At 40.3% G+C, this 20,941-nt stretch overlaps 1 protein-coding gene and 1 long non-coding RNA gene across 3 annotated transcripts in view; one reads left to right on the top strand and one right to left on the bottom strand.

The window, feature by feature from the left end:
* LOC108880106 (phosphatidylinositol 4,5-bisphosphate 3-kinase catalytic subunit alpha isoform) overlaps positions 1–20,941 on the bottom strand; it is a 27,595-nt gene extending 6,654 nt beyond the window's left edge. Inside the window, exons 1-25 of one of the 2 annotated variants that reach the window (XM_018671532.2) lie at positions 20,886–20,941; positions 19,809–20,205; positions 19,282–19,356; positions 15,174–15,280; positions 14,874–15,042; positions 14,288–14,414; positions 13,888–14,097; positions 13,366–13,460; positions 13,089–13,244; positions 12,199–12,444; positions 11,699–11,784; positions 11,061–11,166; positions 8,720–8,872; positions 8,514–8,648; positions 5,875–5,999; positions 5,460–5,541; positions 5,032–5,196; positions 4,236–4,339; positions 3,978–4,149; positions 3,047–3,153; positions 2,815–2,936; positions 1,830–1,908; positions 1,530–1,700; positions 1,177–1,294; positions 329–480 (exon numbers count right to left, since the gene is read on the bottom strand). In XM_018671532.2, coding sequence (XP_018527048.1) covers positions 329–480; positions 1,177–1,294; positions 1,530–1,700; positions 1,830–1,908; positions 2,815–2,936; positions 3,047–3,153; positions 3,978–4,149; positions 4,236–4,339; positions 5,032–5,196; positions 5,460–5,541; positions 5,875–5,999; positions 8,514–8,648; positions 8,720–8,872; positions 11,061–11,166; positions 11,699–11,784; positions 12,199–12,444; positions 13,089–13,244; positions 13,366–13,460; positions 13,888–14,097; positions 14,288–14,414; positions 14,874–15,042; positions 15,174–15,229 — 2,936 coding nt within the window. In that variant the 5' untranslated portion in view covers positions 15,230–15,280; positions 19,282–19,356; positions 19,809–20,205; positions 20,886–20,941. Of the gene's footprint in view, positions 1–328; positions 481–1,176; positions 1,295–1,529; positions 1,701–1,829; positions 1,909–2,814; positions 2,937–3,046; positions 3,154–3,977; positions 4,150–4,235; positions 4,340–5,031; positions 5,197–5,459; positions 5,542–5,874; positions 6,000–8,513; positions 8,649–8,719; positions 8,873–11,060; positions 11,167–11,698; positions 11,785–12,198; positions 12,445–13,088; positions 13,245–13,365; positions 13,461–13,887; positions 14,098–14,287; positions 14,415–14,873; positions 15,043–15,173; positions 15,281–19,281; positions 19,357–19,808; positions 20,206–20,885 lie in introns of those variants that run through there. The other variant, XM_018671534.2, reaches the window with a different exon arrangement.
* LOC127143494 (uncharacterized) lies at positions 265–5,534 on the top strand. Its single transcript, XR_007814968.1, has 3 exons — positions 265–394; positions 4,621–4,749; positions 5,397–5,534. It is a non-coding gene; the product is annotated as an uncharacterized LOC127143494 (long non-coding RNA).

Below are 20,941 nucleotides of genomic sequence, written 5' to 3'. Positions count from 1 at the left end.
ATGGCAAAAAAGGCCTCAGACCTGCCTGGAAGACAGGAGGGACACTGGCCAGTTGCTGTGTTTCTGATGTAACCACTGATGCAAACACAGTTGTGAAAGAGCTTTACGTGGCTCAGCATCACTGGGGCAAGCTGAGTGGAAACTTGCCCAACTGAGGGAGGTGAAGCAAGATACGTGCACGACGCTGATAAATGAATTCAAACCTCTGTTCCATCGTCAGATATTTTTTATACCAACCAACAAGCCAACAGACTGATACTAGATCAAAAAGAAGAAGAGGAAAGAAACAATGACGTGAGAAAAAAGAGGATGTAAGACGCTGCAGTACCTCTCAAACTCTTTGGTCTTTGTGCACTCCTGGGAACCCTTGCTGATGACGATGAGGAAGTCTTGTGTAAGTACAAAGGGCACACGCTCTCTCTTGTAGCCAAATTTCTTCTTCTTATGATCCAGGAAATGGCCAAAATCTATATGAAACAACTGAAGGAGAGCAGAACAAAGAAGAAAGCAGGAAGTCCACGTTCAGTCCCTCTTCATTACAAGGAAACCTCTTCTAAAAGCAAATCTATGAACTGTATACCTACAGGAAAACACAAGGCACTGACACCAATCAAACAACAACAGCAAATCAATTTACAGAGATGAGTGTAGCCATTCAGTCTCCTAGTATTAGCCCATAAAATAAAAAAGGAAAAGGAAAATAAGCCACATAAAGCAGCCTGGACAAAGAAGCCTCTTCAGTTATGCTATCTGCATTTTAAGATTTTTCAGAATAATAGATTGTTTTAGAATTGTCCTTTAAAAATGTTCTTCAAATTATATTTACAGTCAAACTGTTTCTGGCTGTGCTGCATCTCTTCTGTACTACAAACCACAGGAGACAAAGTGAAATACCACACTACTGACATATTTCCTAAAAGCAGTTAAGCATTTTTACTGGGAACTGTATCTTTAATCCAAAGACAATATCACCTGACTGAAACTGAAAAGGAGAAAAAGACAAGAAAAGCAAGGAAATTATTAATATTTTTGAAATAACTGAAAAGTGAAAAGAGATTATAGAAGTGAACAGGCGACACTTTTATCAGAAGTAGCACAGTTATTGGCTGTCATCAATTAAAAGGAGTAATGCATGTACAGCATTGTGTGCTGTATGTGTGTGTATACACAAGTTACCTGTCCATCATCTTTGACCATAATGTTGCTGTTGTGCCTGTCTCCTATGCCAAGGATAAATGTAGCTACACAGTAGCCAGCACAGGACCTCGTAAACAGATCCACAGCCATGTCATACCTGCAAAAAAAAATCAAATAAATAAAAATACAGACACAAGTAAATAAATGATGAGTAAATGATTACAAAAACACATGAGAAATAAACTGTAAATTCGCTCTAACTGTAATTGATCCAAGAATTCTGTTTTTAGATATTTCATGTAGGTCCTGCAGACACTTTCCTCTAATGGGCTGCGTTACCGTCTAATGATGCAGAAATGCTGCAGAAATCATGTCAGGAGAGAAGAACTCACATCTCGCCCTTGTTCTTGTCCTTGAGCCACTGATGCAGAGTGTTTGAGTTGAACTGCAGGGCTCCCTTCAAGCCTCCTTTACACTGAATCTGCATGATGGTGTGGGAGCTGCGAACCACCTCAATGAGACCCACGCAATCTCCTAATGACAGACAGCCATAGGGAAGCATCCTGGAGACACACACAAACACAAAACAGATTTCTAAGCCCCGTCCACTGAGGTGAGAAAGAGTGAGAGAATAAGAGAATAGAATAAAGAGACTGAAGCAGAGAGGTACAGAAAGAGTGAGATAAAAGTACCGTAGGTCCAGTCCCTGATTCTGCCAAATATTCTCCATGATTTTAATAATCTGCAACGTCAGCATATCCTGGCGCAAGTCTACAACACAGACACACAGAGAGTGACCACCGTTTCAGTTAATAACATCCTGGGATAATCACGGATTAGACACACACACAACATAAGGATGAGTTAGTACGATTATAGTAGACAACTATTAGCAAGAAAATAGGAAAATGTGGAAAATTTAATACACTTTTATAGCTCAGATAAGCAAGAGTGAACAGTTCTTGTTGTGCAAACACGGATAAAACGTCCAATATATATAACTGTAATATATTTATTGAAAGTATACCCGTGTCTTCTTATAGTATAAACCCTCCAGACCTCTCAGGTCATCAGGTTCTAGTCTGCTTATGTTTCCTGAAGTTGGTACTAAACATAGTGAGGCTGATTTTAGCTGTTATGCTGCTCACATCTGGAACAAATTACCTGAGGTTCTGAGAGCAGAGAAAATGCTGACTACTATTAAATCTAAATTTAAAGACACATCTGTTTGCCATGGCTTTTAATGAAATCTTAGGGCTGCAGTTCATAATTTATATTTTTACCCTGCCTTTTAAATGCTCTTTATTTTTATTGATTTAGCTTTTTTCTTTCTTTTTTTTAACCTAATGTTAGGATTTTTATTACTGTATTAATTCTACTTGCTTGATATTTTCTTGTGAATATGTGCTATATAAATAAACTTTCCTTGCCCCAGGTGTATTTCGTTGTTCCAAATCGTTGCAATAGTTTTCCCATAGCAGGTGGTCAGACCACATGCTTGAGATAGAAGCTTCCCATATCCCTCAGTATTTAGGTTTATCATTAAAGGAAAACTTTACTTTGACATCGCTTTTAGGCAGATACTATTTTGGGTTTGTGGTGAACAGAGGTTAAAAAGGAGGTTTTAACAGGTTATGTGTGAATTCGTCTGTGGGTGTGTTTGTGTGTCTGTGTTACCATCTCCATTTTTGAAGATTATCTCGTTGTTCTGAAAGAGGAGTTCAGACATGATGTCCGGATTCTCCCAGTTTAGCCACAACGGCCTCTTTGCTGATGACATGATCCTGCATTCGTCTAACCTGTGCACAAATTAATTCAACTTATCAAACAATGTCAATCTCTTTTTCACAAACCCTATATAAACGCACACGTGTACACACACACTAGCTCATTCACTATTGTGCCTAACCTCAGGTTTCCCAGTTGGTGTGCAGGGTTGAGAGGAGAGGTGAAGTTCTGAAGAGCATCCATGTAGTCTGGTCTCTTCATTTGGTCCACAAGAAACCGCATCTGGACCTCCACAAGAGACACACACACATGTGCATTTGCATATAAATGTGTATGCACACACCCACATACACAAAAAACCCCTGAAGAAATCCTTTAAAAATATCTGCAATTGTGTGGTTTTTACTCTGACGACAAATTGAGCCACAAGTAGTTGAAAGAGTAATGGCATAACTGGACGGTTGTTATTTTAAGAATGAACTGCACAACACAGATCCCACATTAAATCAGTTTTGTTATTGTCAGGCTGTTTTAATATAATAACGGTATAATTATAAATAATTAAATCTTAATGTGTTTGCCTTGTGTCATGGAGATATTTACTGTCTCAACTGTGACTTAAGTGAAGAAACCACTGAAACCTGGCTGGGCTGATAAAAGCTGAGACTGACCTACAACACAGTAGTGAAACTGTATTTTACATATTATGAGTTGTGACAAAAATATAGATAACTAACATCCTGTTTTGTTATGTGGGCACACATTTTTGTGCTGTGTCATGGTTGCCACTTGCACTTCAGTACTTGATACTTTAAGTGATGGCAAACATGTAAACAAACATGCAGCTGTCTGCTGGATTTTGAAACCAAACAGAGCATAAAGTCCATGTGATATCTGTGAAGCGCTGCAGCATCGGCCACTGTGCAGACTGTGAGTGAGTAAAACCTTATATTGCTGAGTCTATAAATGATGCCACCTCCTTGAATGTAAGGCACTGGTTTGTGTGATCAACATCATATTATATATGGTGCCATGGTTTTGAGATAGAGACTTTAAACTTTGGAAATCATATGTTCTGTGTGTTTTTGTGTGCATGTTGCCGCCTTCATTACCTTCTGCGTCTCATCCTTCTTCTCTTGTTTAAGAATGTCAGTGAGGTTTATGAGCTTCTCCATGGCCTCGACCTGCCTGCTCAGGTGTTTGAGGTACATGCCACAAGCCCTGCAGTAAGCCTCTAACAGCAGCCCAAACCTCTGGCTCACTGTTTTATTGTGCATTTCTGACCTGAGAAGAGAAGTGAGAAGAGTGAGCGGTAGAGAAGCTAGATGAGTTTCCACCATGAAGTAAACGCAAACTGAGTGGTGACTCACTTGAGATGCCAGAAGAAGAAATGTCCTATCCTTTGATTGGTCAGGGCCTTTTTGAGGAGGAAGCGGGCCAGGGGATTGTCAAGATACTGCTCATACTTTAATACCTAGAAGAGGCAGAGAGAGAGGATGGGAAGAAAAGAGTGAGAAGAGATGCAAAGACAAGGTTCAGATTCATCTTTTCACAGTCTCTGCACCATGGAGCCTCTGTACACCAAACATCAAATACAACAAAAGGCTTTACAGAGTGGGAAGTCTTCAACACACAGGAAGAGGCTAAACAAAGGCTGCTTTCTAACAGATATAAGACCAGCTGCCAAGGACACTCAAACTGGAGAAAGGTACTCCACAGCCTACTTCAGTCATAATACTTTTACTTTCTTAATAGGTGTTTTTGGACCAAACAGTTCTGGGGACTCCCTAAAAGGAGCGGGTCACTAGGGACTTCCCCTGAGAGCTGCGTACGTTCAAGGGCTTTTTTCTGTTCAAGTTCACACCACCAACAGGAACACTGCTGGTTGGTATAGCAACATCAAAAATGCATTGTTGCATATACTCTGAACAAAGCTTGGACTTTACCATCAGTCCATTTGCCTGTGTTTTGCTGAATTTTTTACGAGTTGTTGTTTACACAGCTAACGTTTTACAGAGGCTTTTAAAAATGGCAGTTGCCGGTGCACTCATATTTGATCACTGCATACTTACATGAAAGAGTAAACTGTGTTCTAAGAAAACCCCTAATGTCTTCCTTTCAATTAATTCCTTGAAATCAATAGCCCTAACTCTATGTTAGACCTACCTGCACGAGCTGGATCAGGTACTGGGACAGTTTGTCATCAGTCAGGTATTTGTCAAGGCAGCGTACAGCAAAGTGTCTGACCATGGGGTCTGGATAGTTACAGTCCAACAGCTCCATGGCCTGCTCAGGACGGATAGATGGCCACTCCTTTAAGAGACAGTACATCTGGGAAACATACAAACCAAGAAATATGAATTAATACTCATACATATAAATAACAAAATTACAATTAAGTATATATTTGGATATATTTTTATCAACAAATGAAAAATGTACAAAGAAACAAGACAAACAATATTAGGTTCTGTGCAGTTTTTGGTGTCTGAGCTGTGTTAATTCTTGTTTCTGCTCCTTCTCATTTGCAGTACACCAATCCTGAATGTAACTGTGTCTATATAAAAAGCACATGGAAAATGGTGTGGCATTACCTGTGCGACTTCATCTCTGGAGTTCCATTTGACAGCGAGAAGGATCTTGGGAAGGATCTCTGGGATGTTCATACAGTAGTGCCTGGGAAGAGAGACAAAGGGGATAACTACCATGTGTTGCACTCTAATGTATTAATCAGTTGTTTTTACATGTATATCCTGCATACAAGATTAAAACAAAATTGTGTGAGTACTCAGCATGTTAAATTTGGTTGATTAATCCCAGATGTGTATTTTGGCTTTGTAAAACAGAAAGTATGTTTAGGTGTAGAAGCTGAAAAAAGGTCTCTCTCCTTGCTCTGACAGTGTCATGGATATATAAAGAGCTGTAAGACTATGTCTGTCTGATCGAGGGCAGTCTTTAGAATGTACTTTACAACAACATAACCACTGTGAAACTAAGCTGGGAAGTTACCTGTGTCTCCAGAGGAAGTCTTTCTCCTGCTCAGTGATTTCAGACAGAGGGTCTCTGTTACTCAGCTGTCTCAGCTGCTCAGTGTCGCTCTCTGTCAGGGCATGATCTCTGGCCACACGATTGCTCTGAAACACAACAAAAAGAAAATACCACATTACTAAATTAGCAATTACATTTCTATGCCAAGCCCTGACATCTACAAACATCTACACTGGAGTAAAACACAATAAAAATGTTGTTATAAATCTCTCTGATCATAAGTCACCAGCAGACTTTCTACCATTTTGCACTTTATTTGTTATACTTTTTGACTACATGTTTAATCTTGAATACAACACAATATTAACTGAAACATAACAAATGTTTTCTTTAAAATACCTTATATATGGATGTGCAAAATGACAGCAAAGTAGAGTGTCAGACGTAGGAATTTTAATAAATCTAAAACTGCACAGTGGAAAAGAGGCAGCTCATTTGCACTGTTCTTTAATTGCTGTGACAAAAGTCTAAAATTACTGTATTACAGTGTTTTCATACCACAGTCTTTGCCTAGCTGGACATGGTCATTTAGTGCTCGTTTCGCTGTCTTTATGAGCAACAACTATAGCGTAGAACATTAACAATTGAAACTCATTCAGACCCATTACTGCTAGGGACGCCTCTCAAACAACTCAAGTTACAGATAAAAGAATTACAATGCACCACATTACGCTATCATCATGAATAATCAACACTGTGCGGTTAACCTCTCCTGCGTCACACGATTATCTGATGGACCTGTAACAATATGCCACTTTGCTGTAAATCCCATCATTTAGATCAAAACTGATGTATTATGATTTTATCTGTTCAACCATGTCCATCATAGTTCAGGTCAAAGGTTTAACCACAGTTCTAAATCTGTGCACAAGCTATACTGAACTGAGAAAACACCCCAGGACACCTTTGAGGATGTAGTCATTCAATGTTCAAATAATCACCCAGGTCTGTTGCAGGAGCAGCTTGTGTCTCTGAAGCATGAATATTTTTAAAAGCCTGTATTTACAGCCAACTGACCTAAAATACATTTTTAATGATGCATTTAATTTGTGTCCAACTTTATCTTCTAGGCAGCAGAACTAGTTTCTTGTATTTGTAGGTACTAAGAGGTAGAGGAAGAGTCTTAATGCAACCAAATTCACAAATCATTGTTCCCATTTCTGTTCCTGTTGTCAGACAACTGTGAGAGGACAATAAATACTATGTTGACCAGCAGTCACTGCCAAGCAATAAAAGCATGACTTTATGATCACAACATCATCAGATGAAACAACCAAAAATTTGGTTTAATGACAAGACCTACGTCGAGATATCGACTTCATTGACAAGGATCAACTTTGAAGAAATTCCCTCACAGGTACATTCACGAGAATGGGACAGATGCAAGGCCACAGTGACCCTGACCTTTGAACACCACAATCTTATGTCACTTCTGCACGGAGGCAATAAAACTGTCAACAAAACAACTCTAAACTATATTATAAATGTGGCTTTAGAATAAAAGATGACCTGCTCTTGAATTGTTTCCAGTTGACATTAAAACTGTGACAAAGCGATGACAGAGTCAGAGCACAAGCCTCAAATCCTCAGTTTGAAGCTGAAAACACAACATCTGTTGTACACTTCTTCTATTCCCTGCTCAATCATCTCCCTGCACAAAACCAAGTCTGATTCATGACTGTAAAAATATGTTATTTTACATTTTAATTAAACAAATATCTGGTCAGGATCAAGCTGGATGATATCATTATCACAACACGTATCGAGCTGGGCACTCCTCACATTTAACACACACATCATGAATAACTTAACACATCGTCTCACACCATTCACATCCTCTCGCATGGCGGAGTCACCTCCAACCACATGTCACATTATCACATCAGAAGTCATGGTTCAGGAACATCAATACTGTCATGAATAACTGTACACAGTAACTTACAGTGTCACAAGAAAAGAGTTGGGACCACCTCAGTTAACAAAGTATTGTGTATGTCAGCAATGAGTTTTTATAGCTGTGCTCTTTCACTAAAGGCAAAACTGTTTTTCAGAGGGAACAGATTTTAAACACTCACACATATACACAATATATCCAGTTACACCTACTGCAACTATGAATACATGTGGTGTATTACACAACACGCATATATGTTCCTATTACTTACATACTATCACAACTACTTTGGAAGATTGTCCCATTACGTGTAATGCCTTCAACAAGAAAACAACTCATGAATCAATGTCAAAACATCTCACAGCACAAAAGGGTCTAATGAAAGGTGAAATTCAAACACCTTCATTAATAACTTACTTTGTCTTCACGCAAAGTCACTCTGTGGACACTATATCAAAACAAGTGTGTATCGGAGATCGGTTGCTTGCTGAATGAGTCAGGTGTTCAATGGGGATATGAGATTGAAGAGGTATTTAATGCTGCAACTAATGTGTTTGCCTTCATAACATGACTTCATGCTCACACGTCTGTCACCAGAACAATAGTGTTTCATTAATTTGGTTTAATCACTACATTTTTAAAAGGATTAACCCTCTGTGTTGCTGCTGCTGGTTGGTTCTTTACAACCAACCAACCAAGTTATTACCTGTCCAGAGAGGTTGTAGTTAAATCCCAACTCCCTGGAAATGGTCCAGTTTGCGTGATCCTCGACTGCGTTCATATCTGGGTATTTGACTGGACTACTGAAGTGGTCAAACTCCAGCTCCAAACATGGCGTTTCCTGTAGATGAAAAGAATATTATTACACTCTACGGAACAAGGAAACCTGTTACTGATGCTGAATTATAATACCTTATTGGGGTTGGATCCAGTGACTCCTATGGGGTTGAGGAGGTCTTCAAGGCCATGAGGGACAGGCCAGAGGTTCAGAGCCATCTTGTTGGCCACTAGAGTGTGAGTATAGTCAAACAAGTTGACATTACCCCAAGCTAATGGACAGTGCTCCTACAGGGAGAGAGAGGGAGAGAGAGAGACCCTCAGATTACTCATGTAATTAGTTTCAATGTGAGAATCTCATGGGATTCAAAACAGATGGTGAATAATTTTGAATCAAAGAGGCGTTTAATGCCAGTGTATTATGGGACTCACAGAGTTAAAGTCTGAAATCTCATTAATGTTTCTTTATGCCAATGATACATTAAAAGAAGTAATTCAGAAAAATAGTCCCTATCATTTAAACCATGATACAATACACTAACACAACAGCCATTGTGCTCAAATTAATTAAAAAGGGATGCTGGTTGTTTCCCAGTTCCACCACGGGTTAAGTTTTTCTTTCATTTAGATAAATAGAGGAACACTGTAGGGATGCTGTTTATTTGCCCTCAGTGAGTTGGTCTGTACACTCAGGTTTTAAAAGATATTAAAAGATTGCAAGAGGTTGCATTGGTTTGTTATAGTTTCAACAGCATTTAACAAGTTCTAATTCATTACAATGGGGATTGAAAGCTTTTTAAAAAGTTGATGCTCACTTCTACTACAATGACATGCCCAGAGTCAGTGACCCTGAAAGGTTCTGTGGATGTGCAGTTTACATTATGAAACAAAGTACAGCAGAATAAAATAATATGTGCTGATAAATGTCAATATCATCTCTGAATATACTGGCCATTGTTTCTACATGCACCACACCTTCATCTTTAGATATCAAGGTTTTCAAACAATTTACTTCAACTGTACTACTTCCTACCAAGGCCACCACACAAGTCTTTACAAAGGCTGGAGAAATGTTTAAGATAACATCTTGATCTTCAGAGTGAGTTTTCACTAACAGGCAGCGATGGAACAAGGTGACAAAGTGCAGCATACAGAGACAGACAGAGTTACACGCAGACAGCCAGTCAAAATGCACCTATTTATAGTAAGTGCTGGAACAAAAGGCTGCCGTTGAGAAGTGTTTATCTTTAATTCAGGTGGGGCATGAAAGAGCATCCGCTAACCTGACCTCAACCTAGCATGGCGCAGCAGGAGAAAAGGACTCACCCCAGGTGTCTGTTACAATATCCATGTCTTGCATTCATTGATACACTCCACACTCTCTCTCTCTCTCAAACACACACACACACTGCTCTCTCTTCCAGCTTTTCCACCACAGAGTGAGAGAGAGATGGAAGAAAAATCGATCGGTGTAGGTGTCTGTTGCAAGTATCAGACCAAATACACAAAAACACTGACACACTCCCACAGTTTTACACTACATGGTTTCTAAACAAAGAGTAAACTGTTCAGTCATTCTTTTCATTGTAAGACTGATGTAAGTATCTGGAATATGTTAATTTAGGCTAATGCTAATGCACAAAACAAATGATTTCTGAATCATTCAAAAAAGTATTATTCTTTTTAAGTTTTATATTCAGTGCCCTAATTGATTTTGCATTATCAAAGTACTCAGTTTTTCTCTTTTTGATAGGAGCTTTAGAGAGAACAATTAGCTCCTTTCATAGCATGCCCTTAATAAAGCAAAACATATTCTAACATGAATGGAAAAGTCCCTTCTGCTGATTGTATTTCTGCTGATGTTCTCTGCCATCACAGTGCCCATGACTGATAAGTAATTAAACAGAGCCAAAGACGATACCACAGCTCCCATTCACCACGGACACATATACGCAGACAGACTGATAAACAGAGGGTCATGTGCCAAAACCAGCACACGCTAACAGACCTGCAAACACACTCACACACAAGGTACCTATACATATAGGTCCCTCCAGGATGGGTTAACATGCCATTGTTCTGACACAAGGAAGTCATCTGCCATCAGCTATCTTTAGGCTGTGACAACTGTAGCTGTCTGCATATATGTTATGGCATATATAACTATTGTATTTGTATGAGCAAGTATTAGCCCCCTTTGGCTAATATGAGTTCATATGTGGTTTGTTGTGCCGTACTACAGATTTTTTTTCAGCATTTTAAGTCATAATAAAATACGACTTCATTCAAACTGTTTTACTGTTACATTTCAATAAGATCCCTACAGTAAAACTGCAGCACAAAGTATTTTACTTTTTAAATAATTATTCCATAACCAGCCCTGTAAGGCTTTCCCTGTTTTTGCATGTCCACTTCCTGTCAACTATGAACTTAAGTAGCACTATGGAGTCTGTCCCTGCACTGCTTTCTATCCTACCTCTTTGGCTCCCTTCCTGCCCTTGACAGAGCAGATGGAGAGGCAGAGCCTGGCAGCGCGGGGGATGTCTGGGATGTACATGTCGTAGGTGAGCCACTCATTCCACCTGCAGAGTAAGAATGAAGGACATAACAAGAGTTATTTCTTGTGATTCTCAGAGGACCACCAAACTGCTTCCTATGTTTCCTGACAGAAAACTGAATGCTCACCACACACCACAGCTGTTTTAATCTGAAGACTATTCTACCAGGCATACGTCTAGACAGTGTTTCTGTTGAGTGAGGATGAAGATCTTGGGTTTAACAGTAATGTAATACAGCAGCTTAGTGTTACTAGCCAGCACTAAACTGTTAACTTACCCTCCTGCTTTAGACTGCTTAAAGTAAATTAGCTGTGTAGATTATCTAAAAGGGCATTTCAACAAAAGTGCAATTAAGTGGTATTCATTTCCATTATTGGGTACCATTGCATTTTATCTTATCTCAGTTTTTCAGGTTTCACTTTCCATTGTACATTTTTATTACTATCTCTCATGTTCTATGTTTAAGCACTTTGTAACTATGTTAAGGAAAGAGTTCCTGCATTTCAGGGCCATTGTAGTGATTTAAAACATTTTTTCCTGAAGGGTGGTGATTTACCTGGGGTTTGAGCAGGGCACTCTCTGTGTGTTGACATTGTCACACATCTGTTCACCTCCATGATAAATGCCTGTCCTCACGTAGATCTACGAGCAAAGAGGAGAAGCAAAATAGACCACAACAATGAAATGAAAGGATGTGACTGGAGGACTGATGAACTGTGACAGCTGTCAAGCTAAATGGTCTTTACGCTTAAGTGGAATGTGGCTGGGCAGTTTTGTGAGGCTACCAGAGGTTCTTTCCCCTTGGTAAAGGTTCACATGAGACTTGGACAATGACTGTTTGTTTCCACAGGATGTGAGGGAGTAGGAAGGTGGGACACTGTGCACAACTGGAAAAACAGTCATTTTATACTGCCCAAAATAAAATCTTGATTTAATATACTGATTCTGAAAGATTCCTTTATTCATCGATCTTATTCAGATTCTCTATGAAGTCATTTAATTTGACTGATTAACACAGACACTGGCACATTCCCTGTAATCACTGGACGTCCCCACCTTGTCTATGTCCCGTATATTGACATTAACATAGGTGGCACAGAGGATTCGCATTCGCAGGGTTCCGTTGATGGTCCATAGCGACTTGGCAGCTGCTTCGCCATTCATATAGGATGTTGCCGTGGAGATGCGTCGAGAGTATGACGGCATGACAAAGTTATCTGTAGGCAACTGGGTGTACAGGCTGTCCTTAGCCATTAGCATCAGGTTAGGCATCCTGCCCAGCATGATGCAACTACGGATATACTGGAGGGAGAGACAGACAGAGAGGGAATGACACAGAGGAGGACCGTTAGAACAAAAGTCTACACAGAGCTGATAGAGTTACACCATGCGTAAGTGTAGCCAATGATGTCAATTGGTCATTTTCCAGCAGCTGACTGTAGAGGAAACAGTGACACTGTGCATCTTCTACTTTGATCTGGCTCAGAGGGAATTTCTCTAGGTTCAGGGCATGAGCTCACAACGTTGTTCATGGTAGAAATGGTCTCAGTGTTTTAATGAGGGACAGTGACATATCTGGGGTGGTATTCTACAGAATACCTGGTATGCACTTTCACCATTCTCTACTTATTGTGAGCCAGTGATTGTGCTTCCTGTGCATACAGTTCTTCAGACAGCATCAAAAACACAGACTAGTCTTCTTTTCTTTCTGATAAACTACTGAAGTCATATGGGACACATTTATTACCAACTGGAGCAATAATTTATACATTTTAATATGGAATATTTGATAATACAAAATGGTATAATTAAATCAGGTACAAACACAAATCAGCACTGTTTGAACTCATTTCATTTAAATGTAAAAGTCCTGCACTCCAGCTTTATGGTCTTAAGTTTCACAAATGTTTTGTATACTCGAGCATAAATTTGCCTGTGTCTCTTACCTTATACTGACTGATGGGGTATTTTTCCAGCAGGTACTCATCACAGCCACAAACTTTGAGGATGTATTTACCCTGGTATTCCTGAACACACATCTTAAGCTGCTCTGGGGACAGCAGCATGCTGCGTGTCTTCTTCCGAATGGCCTCTGCAATCACCTTTAGGACATGAATGAATAAAGATGGTAAGACAGTACTTATTACTAGTTTGAATATACAAAATCTACGTATCGTACAACATGTAGCTCTCACAACTGACTGATTAACTGCCCTAACCCACCTGTTCTGGCACACAGTCGTGGTTGATCTTCAGTGTATACTTTTGTTTGTCATTGTTTGGAGAAACAATCACCCAAATCACAACAATAATCTGACCTACAAAAAGAGAGAGACAGAAAAACAGATGATCAATAAATCAAATTTGACTCAAGCAGCAACCAAGAAAAAATAACCCTCCATTAATTATTCTGAGGAATGAGGCTATTGTATTGAGTACTGTGCTTCTTTTCTAGGTATTATTTTACTACAATAGCATCGCACTGGTAGCACTTCAATCAATTGATTGATTGGCGTGGTCATTACTGCAGCTACTATCCATTGTAAAGCCTGGCTAGTAGTGATTAAATATTGATGGGAGACTAAATGTTCACTTCATGCTCCTTGTTCTCCTCCAGAGAGTGCTTTCAAAAATAGTAATTCTAGGCTTGATCAGACAACCAAAAAAGCAACAAACAAAAACATTCTTATTTTTCCAAACATTCTGTTGTATTCTGGTTAAAAATAAACAAAAACTGTTGCCTACCTTTGTCCAGTTTGCTATAGATGTGTTTGGGAAGTTCCTGTGTGGATTCTACATTGGGTGGGTAAACATACAGCGCTCTACTATGGGGCCCGCTGGCGTCTCTCAGCTCCACAGAGTCTTTACAAACATTCAGGATGTTTCTCCTGAAGTCCTGAACCTCAGGATCCTTCACAAGGTCAAACTCACACACAGGCATACCAATGGCAAAACCTGACAGAACAGAAATCACAGTGTTTCTTCTGCTCTTCTTTTGGCTAAATTTATTCATTTTAGAGATAAAGTAATTTTATTTCTACTTAGTGTGCTTCTTAAAAAACAGGTAAACATCTTTTGAATCTTTCAAATGTTCCAAACTACATATTAATTCACATTTTTTTATCAGAGGAGACAAATATCTCACCAATCTCTCTGTTGAGGATCTTTTCCTCTCTGTTGCCAACTGGTTCAATGACCTTGAGGAAAGGCTGGAAGAGTCGGAGGTCACACAGCCTCCGAGTCTCATCGTAGAACTCCTCCCGCTCTGCTTCCTGCAGGCAGGAAAAAAAACAGAGGCTGTGGTCAATATTCCATTTTCTGTTTTTCATGAAATGGAGAATGGGTGTAAGAGCTCACAGTCTTACTGCAGGTGCAGAATGGATGTTTTGGAAAAGTGGAAATCATGGTGTTTTTTAAGCACAGAGAATGACTCTCTGAAGCTAAGATTTGTTCCGTTTTTTAGAGCTTTTCCAATCACACCAATGTAGAGGCAGGGTTTCCCTGTAATATTCACGAAAGAGGCATTGTCTGCCTTGCAAGTACAGTATCTGATGAAGTGTCAGAGAGCTTATTTCTTTTTATTAGCGGCTAAGGAGGCCATGGCGGTTTCTGTTCCCCTTATATAAACCACTGTCTGTGGTCGTTCCATCTGACTTTCAATAATGGATTTCCATTTTGTTTACTCATTTGGATGGACACCTCTTCCTGCCAGATACTTAAAGAGTTCTTACCTGCGTAACACTGACAAAGATGTAGGACGTCTCCTCCTGTAAGAGGTGATGGAGGGGATATTTCCTGGCCTCCTTGAACAACTCGTGTTTGATGGTGATGAGCGTGGCCTCACGGAGACACTCCAGGGTCAGAATCATCCCATTGGGCAGCAGGCAGTCCACCAGGATCCTGCAGACACACCCACCATTACATTTTGGACATTTTACACTGTTAATAATTTATTAACATTCAATACAGAAGATACAGTATATAATAAATAATATAACAACAATAACAACTGAACAAAGTGTGTACCATACCTGGGAGGCATCAAGTGGATGCCCCATAGCTCCCCTGAGGACGGCCTGGGAGGCATCTTCTTCTCTGTCTCCCAGCTCAGTCACACAGTCAAGCTGCAGAGCACAACCTGAAAGAAAACAACACTTTAAAGCAAGTTCTGACCCTCATATGAAAAGCACAGGCTGAAAGCCCTGTTCATTTAAGTCCCAGTGGTGATACTTCAGAAGTTTGTAACTTAGTCAAAAACACAACTGACCAACTGACACACATTGTTCAAAGTGTTAACCTGACACGGTTTACTTATTTTTGTCACTTAAGAGTACCTTACCAATAGGTGCCACAGCACATATGTTTTTGTTTGTACAGATTTAACTCATATGTCATTAGAAAACATTACTAGATAACAAAGACCTGCAATGCATGTCTGTGCTTGTCCCAAGAGTTAAAGTTTGAAAGCCATGTGAAACATCTAAGAGATAAGTTTACACCTCTACGTTGTTTAAATTGAAATGAAAGTAACGACTTCATCTTACCACTCCTGCCACACCGACCAATTAACCGAAGGAAGAAACAAGACAAGTTTCCCAGTGGCATTTTGTAGAAAAATAAATTTCAACTCCAGCAATGAACTTTGTAGATGAACTTTCCATTATGCCCTAAATCTTTCAGGTTGGGATCAAGTCTCATTGCTTGCTCTAATGAACTGTCCCTCTGTCTGCAACAGCATTGTGGTACTACGTCCTATATTTAGAGCATCACCTCGTAAAAATTTCCAGTCCATTTATTAGCAAGTCAAACTTCAATCTGGAATATCATATGCTGTCCATAATGATAACTCAGCACCACCCAGTGGCACAAGCCATGAGGACTGGCTGACGAACACAGGGATAAATGCTCCCACTGATAGATGTATATGAGTCATTTATCCATCTGATTTTGACCCATCTTTCTGTTTAGATCCTATCCATCCTATCATGTTTTCAGACCAAATCCAGTCAGACCTGCATTCAGGCCTGGTCAGTCAAAGGTAAAGAGGTCCAAACTGACCTCTGAATCGCTTCCACATCTCTGAGTTTTTTCCCCCAGCTAGCCAAAGTGAATTACAGTGGAACAAAATGGCGATTCAGTCCAATTACTGGCTAAGAGAAGCCAGGTTAGATATCACACAATGACCCACTCAGGTGCAATTAGATGACCAAAAACAGTGGTTCACTGCACCTCACCATGTCCTTCGAAAAGTGAAATGGAAAAAGGAAATATGCTTCAGGAAGCATTATATTAAAGGCCTTCCTGATCTTTGCAGATACAAGTTTGATGTCAACTCCTCAGGTCAAAACTCAGTTTAGCAGTTTACCTTTACCTGGAGGATAAGGGACACTCCTTTGATGACAACAATGTAAATATTTGGGGGGGGGGGGCTGGGGGTTAAGTAAAGAAACTACGGCTCAGCAGAGGAGGATGTCTGCTCAATACTGTCCTTTCATCCTTTCCCAGGAGGTTCAACAACTATTCACACTTGGCCTCATGTGATTCCAAAAACCTCCAACAACTGTCCTTTACACTCGGCCTCAGGTGACTCCAACGGCTCTAACAACTGTCGTTACAACAAACAGGACCAATAACAAAAAGTGACATCAACAGCTTCGATAGCAACCCCACAGATGTGAAATATCTGAATCTCTCCACCAGTCAGTGAGAACTGAAGAAGCCTCTGGTGAAATGTCCTCAAGTGTCTAAAACCAAATCCAGCTGCCCTTCATAGATAGAACTATGACCTGGATGACTGAAAATCCTCACACACATGCATTAATATGGTTTTTGAAGCAGATAATAATTTGTCAGATAATACTAATACTTTTCCCATCCTTAGCAACAGCTAGATATTGATTATAAAATGTTTTTTGTAAAAGTCTTTATACAAATACAGGTCAAATGTGATATGCCTAACTTATGGCAAGTGTTTTGAAACAGTAAACGTTTATTCTGAGGTTAATTTGACAATACTGTATCTGTACTTTCTCAAAAAAAATACGCCAAGGTAAGTGCTTTCAAGCTGCAGCTGTAATTTTACCAATAAAGATTAGCTCATCCAACCTGCCATGAAGTGCTGGGAAATTAAGAGTCTTTGGGGACTTTGGTGACACAACTGTTTTAGACAGACTGCTCTGGTCCAACACTCACAAAAACAACAGTGAGTCAACTGCAGGTTGTAACACAGTGGTGGGAAAGTATGCGTTTGTGTGGGCTTTAAGGAAATTACAACATTATGACTTGACTTAAGCTTTAGACAGCTTATGGCCACAAGCAGTTCTGAGAAAAAGATGCCAAAATGAAAAGGAAAGCAAGAATTACTTGTTATCATTCATCAAGCCAATAACCATCTTTCATTCATTCAGTGTTTTGTTGCCCTTCTGTGCTTGCAGTTGTGGAAGCGACTTGGTCTGGATTATATTAGTTGTCTAGACTATATTAGATAAACAGCTGAAACAAAAATAGTACTAAAAAATCTAGCAGACACAAACAAACACATCCTTTTAAAAACAGCATAGTACTGAAAGGTGCCTTCTTGGTGTTTCCTGACAACATAAAGAGAATAAGACAAATTATACTGAAGATAAAAAGAAAAAGTCATCATAAGGATATGATGACCAAGCAGGTCTTTTCTGTTCATATAATTGTACTGCTTAACTATAATGCAGCCTAGACAAGAACACTTAAGATCTGTCAGTATAGTAATCAATATCCCACATAATATCTTGTCTCATTTTACAATCCAAATATCACTCTCATATCCTCCAGCTCCATCTACCAGGAATCGAGGCACCCAGCTACATTGCCCACTAGGCCCAAGATCAGTTGGAGTGGTAAAAGGCGCCTGGCAGGATGCCCTCCTGCACCAGACTTTGGAAATGTTTTAGGGATTTGAAAAACTGGGAGGACACCACAGGGCATGTCCCTGACACGCTGGTCGGTTTAAATCTCCTTCCTAGCTTTAGTGCACTTTAGCCAGCTTCCAGACCCTCTGACTTGTTGGCGACATCTTGGGTTTATTCAGCAATTCAAACAGGAGTGTCACTGTGGTCCCTGACAGCCATTTCTCCAGCTGCCACTTTGAGCTGTCTAGACACCAATAAGAAGAGCTAGAACAATGTCTCCAGAAAAATGGCCACAAAAATATAAATAAGTGTAGAAGTTACTGACACGTGCGTGCAAGTTGATGACAGCTCTGCATGTCTGATTAACATGGTGAACGTTGCAACATGAAATGGCAATTCAGTCTGGTTATCGGGCTAGGAGCATTTGGGGATCCCCCAGAGGGAGCCCCAAGGAGTTGAAGGAAGCTGCTGAGCAAAAGGACAATGCCTGGCCAGCTCTACTTGCCCTCCTGCCAAAACAATCCTAACCAGGATAAGCACCCAGTTGCTGAATGGATGGAGGACTAAAAGAAGCTCAAGGAGAGTTAGCAGACACCCCCCTTCTGAAATTCTGACAAAAACCCACCAAGGGGTGGAAGACTGTCCACCTAGTTAATGCTCAGAATTATAACCAAGAACAAGAAATGCAGTGAGTTGATAATTTATGAGGGAGGAAAACAGCAAACTTTACTTACAAAGACGTGTAGCCTTGAATATGTATAAAAACAAGCCAAAACAGAAAACCCTGAGTTAGAACAAACCACCCATTGAGCAGTTCTGCGATCTGTGACCCTGATCAGGATGCAGCTAAGCACTTTAGGACAAAAGAGGAAGCTTCCTCACAACACAGGATGTGGGGAGTGGGAAAACACTGGCTTAGACACAAGCTCGCTGTGAATACTGAAACACAACTGCACAATTAGTTGTGTGGGCTAGCAATGGCAGGTTGACGAGATCAGATATACACTCAGTCTCTGCAACACACTGTAATTGTGGTTAACATAAGGTTGGTCTGTTGCACCACATAACACAACAATGTGGTTTCAAGAAAAACACTTGTGATTCATGGTCAGTTTTCAATTTCATTTTCTCTGTTTAATCACAGTCGGTCAGATACAAGAAACAAGACAACATTATAAAATATCTTTGCAGGACAGTCAACAGAGGAAGATGTGTGGATTTCAGACGGGGAGAGGAATTTGTGAGGACATACCTAAGAGAGAAGTCCTCTTATTTTGATGATGGGACACTTCCACCCTTCATCTTTCAATCCATCTTCACGCTGTCACTGAAATATGTGTTGGGGAGGAGAGAAAATTAAAACACAAACAACATCTCCCCCTCTCTCTCATACACACAGGAAACAGACATACACAGTCTGCATCTGTGGCAGTGGCGAGTGATTCAGGCTGGCTAGCAGCAGGTTAGCTAACGTTGGGTGTTTAGGGATGACAGCACAGAGATGACAGCTACACAACACTGTGAAATCTCGATATAATGTTGTATATGTAGAAAATAACCAAGATAATCTGTTCCCAAGTCAAACCATGTCGGCTCTAGCCTTTACACAAACATCTCTTTCGACTAGTACCACCAGTTGTGGGAATTGTTAACGTTAGCTTGTTCACTAGCTAACGGCTAATGCTGAGCCTGTCATCCCCCTGTTGGAAAATTTATCAACAACATTCAATACAAGCCATTTGTCTGCCGAAATATTACCAATTTAGCATGCTAACCTACCCTTTAGAGTTGGCGTCAACGCAGCGAGATGTTTGAGGATGCTGGTCCGAAAGGCTCTCCCCGGCTAATGCCAGTTAGCTAGCCTCCCAACCCCTCCGGTTCCCAGCGGCAGGCTGGTGGCTCCCGGCGCCGGGGCAAAGCGGGTTGTTATCTGTCGCCTGTCAGCCTCTGTGCCAGATATCCGCGACCGCAGCCGTTACTCCGCACCGACAACAAATCCTCTCGCGTTGTGGGTTGTGAGTCGTGCGAAAACCAAAAGGCGGACCCCGCATGTCCGACTGAAAAGGGCTCGACCTGAGGATGTTGTGAGCGGCTGAGGTGGTGCTGGTCGACTGGACAAGTTGTCTTGCTGCGACAATGCAGCCACGCTGTCTGTCTGGGGCCCTCCTCCCTTCCTCTAAGACACACACAAACACACACATTAACAGCGACCGAGGCTGTGTGTGATTTATCGGTCTGGCATATTAGTGTCGCCTCAGTTATAGATTAAATCACGAAACCACATTGTTATTACGAGACAACACTATATCTCAGCAATTAGACACCAAAATAATATCTGAGCGTTTATGGGCGTTAACTTGTTTTTCTTGCAAAGTAGCCCATAATTTGATAAGAGATAAGAGAGATAGCACTTTATTGATCTCCAGGGAAGGAAATTCACACTTTACAGCAGCACAGACACAAAGACAGACTACAGGAAACAGATAAGGAGCTTAAAATGACACAAATAAAATAAAATGAGAGAATTAACATTTAAAAGGTATCAACAATTTTTCAAGTCTGAATTTAAAAGACCCCCTCTTAATGCACTTTCAATCTTCAGCCCTGATTCTATGCAAAAATATATTTAAAAGTCTATCTGATGGTAAAATGAGGTTCAGCTGTTTGAGTTCATCTTTGTAGTTTAGGATTCTCTGTTTGTGTTTCCCTACTGAGCTGCTCTGAAGGGATAGTAATACAAACAGTGAAATAGAAACTGTAACTTTGGAAAATACTTGTCTTACTCAGACTGCTGGAGCCTCATAATAACTTCAGATAAACGTATTTTGGCATTAAATAAAGTCCCCTGTTACTTACAGTGAAAGCACTTCAGGAGGGAATCTCTCAATGGCCAGTATGAGCAGGATTAATGA

This window comes from Lates calcarifer, linkage group LG17 (genome assembly GCF_001640805.2).
Source record: "Lates calcarifer isolate ASB-BC8 linkage group LG17, TLL_Latcal_v3, whole genome shotgun sequence".
Lineage (NCBI taxonomy): Eukaryota > Metazoa > Chordata > Actinopteri > Centropomidae > Lates > Lates calcarifer.
The sequence above is the reverse complement of the archived record's forward strand: the minus strand, read 5'-3'. Positions and strand labels throughout refer to the sequence as shown.